The 13,463-nt window shown below is 41.1% G+C and overlaps 1 protein-coding gene across 1 annotated transcript in view; it reads left to right on the plus strand.

Moving 5' to 3' along the window:
- Positions 1 to 493: 493 nt before the first annotated feature.
- Positions 494 to 13,463, plus strand: part of LOC117360447 (glycine receptor subunit alpha-4) — a 143,611-nt gene continuing 130,641 nt past the window's right edge. Inside the window, exon 1 of the mRNA XM_033944201.1 lies at positions 494 to 587. Coding sequence (XP_033800092.1) covers positions 517 to 587 — 71 coding nt within the window. The 5' untranslated portion in view covers positions 494 to 516. The remainder of the gene's footprint in view (positions 588 to 13,463) is intronic.

The following is a 13,463-nucleotide window of genomic DNA, read 5'->3' on the forward strand; positions in this document are numbered from 1 at the left end:
AGAAATGAAATTTGCTGAAGTGTGAAATAAAAAAAAAATATATATATATGTATCTCTGGATTCTTGGGGCTGAAACAGCTGCAGGCTAGAAGTCATAGATTTTAACATATCGCTTACCTCATGATGCCACTGACATCCATGCCCCTCCCCAGCACATGCAACCATTCACAAGCTCCCAGAGCCCCTATCCAGCAGCTGGTCCTTGTGCCTTTAAATCTGTGCTTTCAGAGTAAGGGGAACCTGCAGCCCCCTCCCTCTAAGACCCTTCAGGCTGAACGCTACTGAGAGGAGTCTCCCAGGATCCTTGAGCTGCCAGTCTGTGTTCCCCGAAGAAGAATCGAAGGGAAGTGCAAAAGAAAGAAGAGAAAACCAAACAAATTAAGAGAAAATTCATGTAGCCTTCAGCCTAGCAAAGTGGATCTCTATCTTTTTTTCCTTCATGGTTTTTTCTTTTTGTGCAATTTTGTGACACCTCATCTTTTGAAGTGGGAAAGCAGAGGACTTCAGTTCCAAGGAATGAAAACTCTCACTCCAGACTCTCTCGCCTTCTTGATTTTCTGTGTCTTGCAAGGAAGCATCATTGACAGGTGAGAGGCACACACTGATAACCTGGGCATGAATTTCTGCTCTCTGTCAGATACCTACACTACTAGATTTTCTAGACACGTATGCAGAGCTACAGAATTATGAGCTGTGTGAGGAAATCCAGGTTTAAAATGTATTTTGCAATGATTAATGACTTGTAACTGAGAAGTGCATGAGAGCTTCAGTGTGCCAGAATTAGTGTTACCACAAGCAAACCTAATCCTTTGCCACTTTACCTCAACATTGTGTACCTTTCTTCTGAGAATATGTGATACGATAGAAACAGAAATTAAGCCAGTTTCTACACTAGACAATTAAAGGAAAGTCTCATTGTTGTGGCATTTCTACATGTCAAAGGATTGGGAGGGGGGGGGGGGCTATGATAAACAGCACCTGAAATCACTGCTTAGTCCAGCAACTGCTCGTGGCCAACACAGGCAGATCAGAAATGGTTAACGAGAAATCCTTTCAGAGTCTGCCTGTTATCTCCCAGACAGTACAGTCTGCCAAAAGACAATATTTTATCTCATTAAGAAACAAAAGGATAGCCTCCCACATATTACCGTGTTCTGGGAACCTGATGGCAGGCGTTGTTTTTAGCTTCTATGGGATTCCTAGTGAGATGAAACACTTCCATCAAACTTGGAGCCGCACACTGAAGCTTTGTTCTGTTCAGCACTTTAAGTGGGCTGTTTGCATTCTGGACCTCATAGGTAATTGGAAGGTCAGGACATCTCTGCTAATTACCAGTGCTTACTGATAGTGTACATTACGACTGAAACTAACACCGGTCCTATCGATATCATCCCAGTGCAGAAGACACAGGAGTCTAGCTGCCCTGGTTGTGATGCCAGCATTCAATCATGAAGGTGTATAACCTGCAAAGAGTGGCAGGTGCAGCTCTGGCCACTTTCTTGGGCAGACTGGATGAATCTGCCATCATTGACAATGTTATCAAGGAGGTAGCTTCTGGCATTAGCATGTGCTTTGGTTTTACTGTAGCATACACTATTACATGCTAGCATGAATTTTGTTTCAACATACGTAATTCTGGGTTAATACATACTACACTGAAATAAAACAGAAATAATTCCCCTTTCACATTCCTATCTGATATCCTGATCCCAGCTGCTGAGGTCCACATTTGCTCCCTGGATTGTTTGAAAATTGAGCTACAAACCTGTTCTTGATTCTGGAATTACCTTGGGGGGAGGGGCTATACTCATGAGGTAAATATTCAGCCTGCGCAAGTGAGCGTTTTGCTGACCAGTGCCAGGCATTATTCCCAATATTCAATGCTGAGCCATGTTTAGCCTTCCATAACCAGCACTTAGGCTATGGGTTATCACATAAAGGACTGACTTCTATGCTGTCATATTTATGCAGCTACCCCAAGTGCTGATTCTGTCCCCAAAATAGCTGGTTTCCACTTAGGTCACGGGTAGGAAGCAAGGACTGCAATCCAGTCAGGGGTAGGAAGCAAGGACCGCAATCAGGATCTCCCCAATGAATATGCATGAGATCTATTTGCATACAATGGAGGCAATAGATGTAAATAAATCTTATGCATATTCATTGGGGAAATCTTGAAATCCTGACTGGATTGTGGCCCTCATTATCTAGCCCTAACTTAGGTGCTAACTGTTAATTTCCAGTGGCAATAACCTGTTAAGTACCACAGAAAATTAACGGAAAGTCCCAAACAAGTGATTAAACTGGTCAGCAGCCATTTCTGGCCAGTCACATCACTGTGAATATTCACCTGATAGACTACATTGATTTTCAATAAGAAACAATTTCCCTTTAAAAACTAATTTGGGACAAATGCTTGAACAAATCTGCAGCCTACTATCTATACAGCTAGGCTATTTCTCTAGTGAACAAAGGCATCAGTTTTGGATCCGTTTTGGCAAGCTACAATCTTCCCCCGATGCAGCCATGAAGCGAAACAGGACCTGCATTGAGAAGAATATTTTAACAACATTTATTAAATTAGTTCTTATAGCATTATATGAAAGTTTGAAAACTGGAACCGTTATGAATCTTTGAGATTAGAACATAAGAATAGCCTTACTGGGTCAGACCAATGGTCCATCAAGCCCAGTAGCCCGTTCTCACAATGGCCAATCCAGGTCACTAGTACCTGGCCAAAACCCAAGGAGTAGCAACATTCCATGCTACCGATACAGGGCAAGCAGTGGCTTACCCCATGTCTTTCTCAATAACAGACTATGGACTTTTCCTCCAGGAACTTGTCCAAACCTTTCTTAAGACCAGCTACGCTATCCGCTCTTACCACAACCTCTGGCAATGCATTCCAGAGCTTAACTATTCTCTGAGTGAAATTTTTTTTATCCTATTGGTTTTAAAAGTATTTCCCTGTAATTTCAGTGAGTGTCCCCTAGTCTTTGTAATTTTTGATGGAGTTAAAATTCAATCCACTTGTACCTGTTCTACTCCACTTAAGATTCTGTAGACTTCAATCATATCTCCCCTCAGCCATTTCTTTTCCAAGCTGAAGAGCCCTAACTTTTTTAGTCTTTCCTCATATGAGAGGAATTCTATCCCCTATACCATCTTGGTCACTGAACTTTGTGCCACTATATCTTTCTTGAGATAAGGAGACCAGAATTGAACACAATACTCTAGATGAGGTCGCACCATAGAGCGATAAAGGGCCTTATAACATTCTTAGTCTTGTTAACCATCCATTTTTTAATAATTCCTAGCATCCTGTTTGCTTTTTTGGCCGCCGCTGCACATTGGGCAGAAGATTTCATCATATTGTCTACAATGACACCCAGATCCTTTTCTTGGGCACTAACCCCCAAAGGTGGACCCTAGTATCAGGTAACTGTGATTCGGGTTATTCTTCCCAATGTACATCACTTTGCATTTATCCACATTAAATTTCATCTGCCACTTGGAAGCCCAGTCTTCCAATTTCCTAAGGTCTGCCTGCAATTTTTCACAATCTGCATGCATTTTAACAGCTTTGAACAGTTTAGTTTGGCTACCTTTTTTCATTGCCGTGCTCTGGGTCTCTTGCAAAGAAAGATTTTGAGAATTGCTTTACAAATGAATTTTGCAATAGTGGAGTTTTTTCTTTAGCCAGTGACTGAACGAGCTCCAGATTTTGGTACTTTTCATTCTTGGGAGCTTTTTCACGGGAAGGGGTAAAACACGGACCTCGCGGATCTAAACCCGTACGGCCTTAAAAATCTGAGGTCCGTGTCGGTCCGTGTCCGTGGCGCTTGTAGTTTCTGTCGCTGACAGACCCTGATGAGATTTTAGCGCTGACGGATCCGGCTCAGCATAGGGAGGAAAAAGTGTTAGGATCCGTCAGTGCTAAAATCTCTTCGAGGTCTGTCAGAGCCAGAGACTAGTGCTGGAGCGGCAGAGCAGAAGCCAAGAGAGCGGGGACATAGGTTTTGGACGTGCGTTATGGAAAAGATGTCTAAATGCTAAGAAGCCCATTTTATATCTATTTACTAATAATTATAAAATGGGCTTCTTAGCATTTAGCACACGCTAATTCTGCTAGCACATATTGAGCTTTAATAAAAAGGGCCCCTTGGTTGCTGTTGACCATTTTCTACTAAGGCCTTTTTTCTCTATTTTTTTGATTTATGCTTGTTCCGCCAGAACTGGTTTTCTGGAACCTGGGCAAGGTTCACTTTAAGTTGTGATTTTTGATATGATGTTCCAATTTTTTCCTACATTTCTATCTGTTTTCAAAATCCCCATTTCTGTACAATGAACTTGGACCATAAGGGCCAAATTTTCCAAAATGGTTAAGAGTGCTAAACTCAGTTAAAGTGAATGCTCCCTAGTCCGAGTAATGCTATTTTCTCAATATTTGAGGGGTGCTCAAGCATCCACAACACTCGCAGAGCTGGCATCCACGGTCCTACCAATATTTTGCTCTACATACATCAGCTTGAGGGCATAGCCAGAAATAGGCTTGTTTGCCCCCCCCTCCAACAATCTGCTCCTGCATTGAACCCTATTGGACACACTGAAATACCTTGAAAATTGTCCTAAATGCGTCTGGACTGACATCCTCAGTGTTCCAGCTCTTGCACCCCATAAGTCAAGCAACTTATTGTAAAAAAAAGATGTACCAGGTGATGCCAGTGCTACAATGATTAATGTACCATAGAGCTGAAAACCAGCATCCTTTTCAGGGATTTGGTAATGCTAGCCTTATTGTCAGGTATTACTTCAGACATCCCCTTTTCTGCCATCTGCTGAACAAAGCAAAGTACCAGACAAGTGACATCTAGACTTTTAAACTTTGAATGAGAGTGACTAACCCTCAAACATAAACAGCAAGAATGACAAGGACTCTTGCAAAGCAACACTGAATGTGTCACTCGAGGAGGGTTACAAGAAAAAGCATCAACAGGGCTTGTAACCCAGTGCCATTCATGTCACACTATCCCATTATTTATTTAGGAAAGTTAATGCATGACCATGGTGCTTGCACCATGAACACTGAGATCTATTGTATAACTGAGTGTGAGAGCACTAGAGCAGGGGTAGGGAACTCTGGCCGTATTCCAGTTGGGTTTTCAGGATTTCCCCAATGAAAATGCATGAGATCTATTTGCATGCACTGCTTTCAATCCATATTCATTGGGGAAATCCTGAAAACCCGACTGGAATACGGCTCTCGAGGACCGGAGTTCCCTACCCCTGCACTTGAGGATGAATTTATTTTTTCCTTTTATTCCTTTTTTGGTGTTCCGAAATTTTTCTTCTTATTTGGCAGAAATCATCCCAGTGGAAGGAAGAGTGTGGTAGGGAAATTGGTAACACCGGGAGGCGGGTGAATAGGTCAGGGTGTAGAACTTGTGTAGAACAAGTCATAGCTGAATACAGCTCATAGGTAACAATTCATTGGTGTGTATCTAACTGCAGTGTTACACATGTGTTTTCAAGCATGCACAAAGCTAATATACATTAAACATACAAGATGACTTCAAGGACTCAGTTGCTATCCCCCAGATTGGTGCTCAGATTTGTATACTTAAATTTGGGTGTGCTTCTGAGATACGCATACAAGTTAATCGGTCAACAAGCTGTTAGAGATAAATAACTGGATGCTGACAACCAATAATTGAAGTTAATTGGTACCCACTGGAATTTGCATGGCATCTGGCTGCACACTATTCTATAAGTCAGTGCACCTAACTCCCATAGTTCATTTCTCAAAAGGGGTGTGGCCACGGGGATATCAGGTGCGTTCCAACAAGTTGTATGCATAGATATAGAATTCTGGCTCAGCACACCCACCTTGGGTGCCAGCATTTACACCTGGTTTCAGCAGGTCTTAGTCTGGTGCTTAGAGTTTGGCATGAGACTTAACACTAACAGTTTGTGACTCAATACATAAAACCTGTCCCTTGGTAAAATGTCACCGAGTTTTGAACGAGGAAAGCCATGCTGGGTCAGAACAAGAGCCATTGAGCCTAATATTCTATTGCTGATAGTGGCCAACTCATGTCACAATTTAGCCAGTAGATTCCATAAAGTGGATCTATTTCCCCTAGTTCATTTCCAGAGATGAGCAATGGCACTCCCAAATCTACCTGGCTAATAACTTATGAACTGTTCCTTCAGGAATTTGTCTAAATCTCCTTCTATGTTGGTCTCCTTGAGTATTACGCATAAAAAGTATTATATCATCAAGAACCGACCTACTTTAATTCATTGATTATATCCCTTCTCAAACGCTTAGGTCGTTACAAGATAACAGGTTTGTGATACCAATGGCAAAAAAGGTAAAGTAGGAAACTACTACCTTAGATCTAATGCATTTTTTTTGTTTAGGTCCTAGTTTATGGGATTAATTACTGAATTATTTGCGATTAGAATCTAACTTCATGGCATTTAAAAGATAACATAACGATAACATTTATTAATTTGTGATATCTTGACAGTGAGTTTCACCTGAAACAATTGCAAGCTCCTGTTGGAATAGGTATTCTGTATGAGTGGATTAGGTCTTTCCTTATAGTTTTATGGAGTTCCTTTCGTGTTTTAATTGTTTATAACTTTGTTAACCACTTAGAACTATTGAAAGCTGGAGCGGTATATAAAATTTTAATAAAATATAAAAGCATAAACATCCTCTGTCAAAAAGATTCCTCAGCTTAATATGCACTGCATGAAAAAAAAAATCCTTTGTATGGTTTATTTTCAACTTGCTGGTCAAGTTTCAAGTTTTATTTAAAATTTGATTAATCGCTTAATCATACTTCTAAGTAATGAACAGAGCTAAAAAGTTTTAATACATTCAGGGAGTACAATATAAGAGACATAGGGCTCCTTTTACAAAGGTGCACTAGCGTTTTTAGTGCACGCTCTGGATTAGCGCGTGCTACCTGAAAAACTACCACCTGCTCAAGAGGAGGTGGTAGTGGCTAGCGCGCAGCATTTTACCGTGCGCTATTCTGCGCATTAAGGCCCTAACGCACCTTTGTAAAAGGAGCCCATAGGCTTGACATACAGGACTTACAGTGCCAATGGGAAAGGGGGGGTGAGAAATACAATAGAACAGTGGTCTCAGACTCGTGGCCTGGAGGCTACATGCGGCCCGCCAGGTATTATTTTGAGGCCCTCGGTATGTTTATCATAATCACAAAAGTAAAATAAAACAGTTTCTCGATTATATGTCTCTTTAGCTATAAATTACAATATTATTATTAAGACAGCCAAAAGGAAAGATTTATAAACTATAAAGAGTTTTACCTCATGCAAAAATCTCATTTCTTTAATAAGGCATTAACTATTTTTTCTGAGGCCCTCCAAGTACCTACAAATCCAAAATGTGGCCCTGCAAAGGGTTTGAGTTTGAGACCACTGCAATAGAAGATAGGAAAGAAAACAAATAGGGGAAAAACATAAGGAAGGGTTTGGAGAAACAGGAGAAGAGAGAATAAGGAATAGAGTGGGAATATTGGAAGGTTATCTTTGCAAAGGGAATCCCCTTGTTTTGGTGCTAAACAACTATTCCCTATTCAATCATCCCTCCTTCACCCACCCCGCCACCCCAACTCTCTTTTCTGCCAGCTGAAGAACTGTAATCTGCTTAGCTTCTCTTCATTGGGAAACTGCTCCAACACCTGTATCATTTTGTCATCTTTCTCTGAACCTTTTCTAGTTGTCCTGCATCCTTTCTGAAGCAACCAGAACTGGACACAGTACCCAACGTGTAGTCATGCCTTGGTCCTATACCAGAACTGCCAAGTTACCCATTCCAGGAGGGAGACTTTTTGACTGGTCTTGGTTTTAAATCTATACCCCATTTGTAGATCATGATTTTATCCATTGAAATCAGTGCTGCAGGTCCCATAATGCACCAGGATGAGGAAGGCAGAAATCTAGGACCAGCCACAAAGTCTCGCTCCTGGAATGGGTAACCTGGCAGTTCTGCTATAGAGAGGCTCAGTTTTGTTCTCCATTCTTTTTTGAATAATCCCAAACATCTTATTTGCATTTTTTAGCAGCTACTGAAAATTTCATTGTGTTATTCACAACGACCCAGGATCTTTTATTCATATATGATGACCCCTAAATTCGGGCCCAGCATTTTCTACTTGTACTAGTGATTATTTTTTTCTGTGTGCATTACTTGTGTATTTAAGTTCCAACAATGCTTTTGAAAATTTACTACTGCATGCAGGGCCGGATTTAGATGAAAAGAGGCCCTAGGCTATTCCACTTATGAGGCCCTTTCACCTCCCATTTTTAAGTTTGTAAATTACATGAGAGAGAATAAAATACATCATTACTGTGATATATATCAATATGTTAAATGAAACGTTGTTATTGGTACTAACCTTTATAAAAAAATGTGACACGGATAATAAATTTAAAAAAGTCGAGAACACTTATTTGGACATTTATTCTCAGCACCATATATAGTACTTGTAACAATAACTAATCAAACATAACACACAACATTTATATAGTACTTGTAACAATAACTAATCAAACATAACACACATTGCCCCTTCCTATGTCCATAGTGCCCCCAGTGCATCCTTCCTCACCTCACCCCCCTCCGATGCCCGCCTGCCTCCCATCCCCCTTCCGCTGAAACCCCCCTCACCCCCCACCCCCGATGCCAGCCTAGGCCGCCTTGTCCTGACGGATCCTCGTTTTGCCTCTCTCCCCGCGGGGCTGGACTTTGCCCAGCTGTTTCCGGACTGACGTCTTTCCCTCCCCGATCCTCCTCCCAAAATGAGAAAAAGAAAGGGAGAAGCCGAGTCGGCGCCCTGTTGCGGCCGGAGCCGGTTCCGATCCCGAAGCGTAGAATTTCTCCTTATTTTCGGTTCAGTGTTTTAGTGTTCACTGTTTTTAGAATAGTGTAATTTTAAATTTGCTAACAATTTGAATGTAGGCCCCTCTTGATCTTGAGGCCCTAGGCTGAAGCCTAGTTAGCCTATAGGAAAATCCTGCCCTGACTGCATGAGAGGGTAAGGGAGGCCACACAGGCATTGGGATTTAGAGCTGATGGTAAAGGAAAATAGAAAGCACTGGAGACTGCAGCTACCAGCAAATTTACTGAAAAGTATGAAAGCTGGTCACTGAAAGTCAATAGATGAAGCACATGGCAATGGCATCTGTAACTGAACTGCAAACAGGCACCGCTGCACAGCTGTAAAGTATTCTTGCGTGACAATAATATTAACAGTGCTGGAAATATATAGCCTGGTGCAAGGTCACAGTTCATTTGCCACCCTCATTCCCCTTGCAACCTTGCAAAGAGAAGTGTTGCAAAAACGTGGTGTTCCTGTTACTAGGTGGAGACTGAGACGACGGCATGGCTCTGTGTATCTCAGAGCTCAAGCAGCGCCAGCAAGAGTATAATGCATATGCCAAGCACACAACCTGTTGGCAAAAGATCTGATTCCAATCTCCTTGGTGACAATCAGCATTATCTAAAGAATACACAAGTCATGTTCAAGGATCCAATGCTGGTTCACACCCTGATGTAGATTAAAATGTGACCCCCTTACCTCCTAAACAGTGAGGTTTGTTAAGTCAACAGTGGCTTTTATTTTGGGCTTAATCAGAAGATAAGGAGACAAGGGAAAACAACTGAATTTAATCTGGAGTAAACCAGAAAGTGACACTTTAGCTGAACTGTTTTTTTATTTTTTAATTTCAGTAGAGACAATGGCTCTTATTAAAAAAACAAAACAAAACCCTGTTTGTATTTGAGACATGTATAAACCGGCACTTAAATGTCTATCTTGCATAAATGTCTAAGCCTCCATTTTACAAAGCTGGGATATGTACATCTCAAGCCCAAGTACATGCAAATGGTAAGGGGGTATGGTCTGGATGTGTTTTGGATGAGACAAGGGCATTTATTCCTCATTGTCAGTGTCCGAAAAGACTGACATCAAAATTTACATTTAGGTAAATGGCTCTATTGAGCAACACTCCACTGGAGGGATTAAGAACATAAGAATATAAGAATTACCATACTGGGACAGACCGAAGTCCCATCAAGCCCAGAATCCTGTTTCTAACAGTGGCCAACCCAGGACCCAAGTACCTAGCTAGATCCCAAATAATAAAACAGACAGCTTATTCTAAGAATAAGCATTGGATTTCCCCAAGCCATCACAATACAGCGATACAGGGAAAGATTAGAGAAACTGGGCCTCTTCTCCCTCGAACAGAGGAGATTGAGAAGGGACATGATTGAAACATTCAAGGTACTGAAGGGGACAGACTTAGTAGATAAGGACAGGTTGTTCGCCCTCTCCGAGGTAGGGAGAACGAGAGGGCACTCTCTAAAGTTGAAAGGGGATAGATTCTGTACAAACGTAAGGAAGTTCTTCACCCAGAGAGTGGTGGAAAACTGGAATGCTCTTCTGGAGTCTGTCATAGGGGAAAACACCCTCCAGGGATTCAAGATAAAGTTAGACAAGTTTCTGATGAACAAGAACGTACACTGATAGGGCTAGTCTCAGTTAGGGTGCTGAGCGGAGTGCTGGGCATGATGGACCACTGGTCTGACCCAGCAGCGGCAATTCTTATGTTCTTATAATAGCCTATGGACTTCCCTTTCAGGAATTTATACAAATCTTTTTTAAATCCCGCTAAGCTAATTGATTTCGCCACATTCCTCCTTAATCCTTCTACCATGGGCTGTTCCCCCCCCCCTCCCCTCCCCTCCCCTCCCACCCCCCACACACACACACAAATGTCAAAATGGAAAGGGAAACAGATTTCTGAGACAGGCTATCCTCCCTTTTACAAAACTGTAGTGTGAAATTCTATGAGCATCGGAGCTGTTACTAGAGTGGCCGGCACTTAAAACCATGCTACGCTTTTGTATAAGAGGGGGGTATGTTAGGGATTTCTTGCTGGTGGACTGAGTGCTTAAGGCTCAGCTTTTAGGTTACTTAATGTTCAGGGTGAAGCCACCCTTGAGTGTTGCATTTGTGTCCAGTGCGGAGTGTAAAAGACAGCCTTCTGCCTGCTATTTAATGATGGAGTGGAATAGCAGTTTGGTACTCAAACTCAAAGGCACAAAGAGAAAGAAGCCCCATTCAGGAGCTGAACCCCAAGATAGAAAAATCCTGTGTGACTCAGAGAGGAGAGAACACGTGTTTTTATTCAGAAAGGAATAGGTTTGCCCAGTTGTTCCCAAATCTGGTCCCGGAGGCACCCAGTCAGTTTGTTGTTTTTTTTTAGGACATCTACAGTGAATATTGATGGGAGAGATCAGCACAGACTGCCTCCACTGCATGCAAAATCTCTCTCATGAATATCCATTGTGCATATCCTCAAAACCTGATGGACCAGATTTGGAAACCAGTGGGTTAACCTTTGTTCATAGGAAATTTTTTTTCCCTAAAGCAGCACTTCTGAACCCAGTCCTCCGGGCACACCAATCTTGTTAGGATTTCAGGATATCCCCAATAAGCATGAGATAGATTTGATTATCAAGGAGGCAGTACAAATCTATCTCATGCATATTCAGTGCAGAAAACCCAATGGGCAGAGTGTGCCAGAAGGCAAAGACACCATTTCAAAACGACAGAGGGTGCTAAACACAATATAAATTGCCCATCCCTGAGCACAGTGAAGGAACTTGCTCAGTTTTGGAGTTCTTCAGCACTCACTGGCAGCCTATGCCTCAAGGACTGAATTGAGAAGTACTGCTCTAAAGGGCTGGTTAATTTTGGAGGAGATCAGAGACAGATAAAGGAAGAGTGTGGAATATTATACTATTTATTCAATGCTTTGCAGCCACAGAATGAAGGCTACCTCAGTACAGTAATTGTTTTGCACTTATGTATAGAAAGTTAGAGCTCGCCATATCTGTCTGAATGGTTGTTCTAAAAGGCCATAGTCTTCCCTCCCAGAGAAAGCCTGCTCCCTTGTATAAGAGGGGGCATGCTGAAAGCGAAGGGGGAGAGAACCCAAAAGAAAAGAGATGTGTGGGAGCATTGGAATGTGAATCCATCAATGTACCACCCCACAACTCCCCGCCCTGGCAGAGAATCTCAATCAAGGCACATTACTGAAGTCTAATTTGCCAGGAGTTGGCCAAGTTTTCTTTTCAGAGTGCCAATTTAGGGCTGGATCTGAAGCTATTTGGTTCTAACCTAGTTTAATGGTTTCTCAGAAGAAATAAAAAGATCTATACAGATGAGAGTATTCTCTTGTAAAATGGACAGTGAGGATATTAATAGTACTTCCATTCAAAAGCTAAGGTGCATATGAATATAGATGATATCATCCCAGAGGGGTGATACTAATCCCACTAATATTGAACTCTTTCTAATAATCTCATCCTTGAATAGAGACTTGGTTAATGCTAGAACTCTGGTATAAAGTTTAGTGATATTCTTCCCTTCTTGTTCCTCTCATGACTCTTTGCCAATCTATTGGCTTCTCCGTATTTGCCTATGAGGACGATATACAACTTTTACATCCTCTGGACCCTAATAGTTGTTCTGAAATTTCAGCTATCAATGAGAAATTAAAACATATTCATTTATGGCTTGACACCAATAGATTATCCCTTAATATTAATAAAACAAATATTATGCTCTTCCCTTGGAAAGATAACCAAAAGCTCGTTGTTCCAATTTCCATCCAAGGGGTCACACTTAAGCAGATAAATAAAATTAGAATTTTAGGGGTGATTTTAGATGAAAAACTAACTTACCACGACCACGTTAGTTATGTGGTTAAAGCTACCTTTTTTAGACTTCTCCAAATTTTTATGTGCAAAATCACTGAATATATTAATTCATTCAATGATTATCTCTAAAATTGATTATTGCAATGCGTTATTTAAGGGAATGGCTCAAAAAGAAATTAGGCGGTTACAGATAATCCAGAATGCCTCTATTAAATTAATTATGGGAGCAAAGAAATTTGACCATGTAACTCCCTTACTTCAAAATGCTCATTGGCTTCCGGTGTCTCATCGTATTCTATATAAATTATGTTTACTTACATTTAAATCTCTATTATTTAAAACTCCAGCTTTTATTTATAAAGCATTGATACCTTATAATTCTTCTAAATTACTGAGATCAAACGACCAACATTTATTGGTCATCCCCTCTCTTAAAATTATTAATCCTCGAAGGCAATTTATCTTTACTATTACAGCGCCTAAGACTTGGAACTCACTCCCGCTATACTTAAGAGAGGAGAAGAACTTGGAAAAGTTTAAGAACAAACTTAAGAGTTTTCTTTTTAAAGATGCATTCAATATTTCATTGAAATGTTAACTGCTCTTTTGTTTGTTTGTTTTTTTAACTTACCTATTTAGTAGTCTTTCCATTCCTCTTGTGCTTAACCTTTAATTGTTGACTCTTTCCTTTCTAAGA

Source organism: Geotrypetes seraphini, chromosome 5 (assembly GCF_902459505.1).
Source record: "Geotrypetes seraphini chromosome 5, aGeoSer1.1, whole genome shotgun sequence".
NCBI lineage: Eukaryota > Metazoa > Chordata > Amphibia > Gymnophiona > Dermophiidae > Geotrypetes > Geotrypetes seraphini.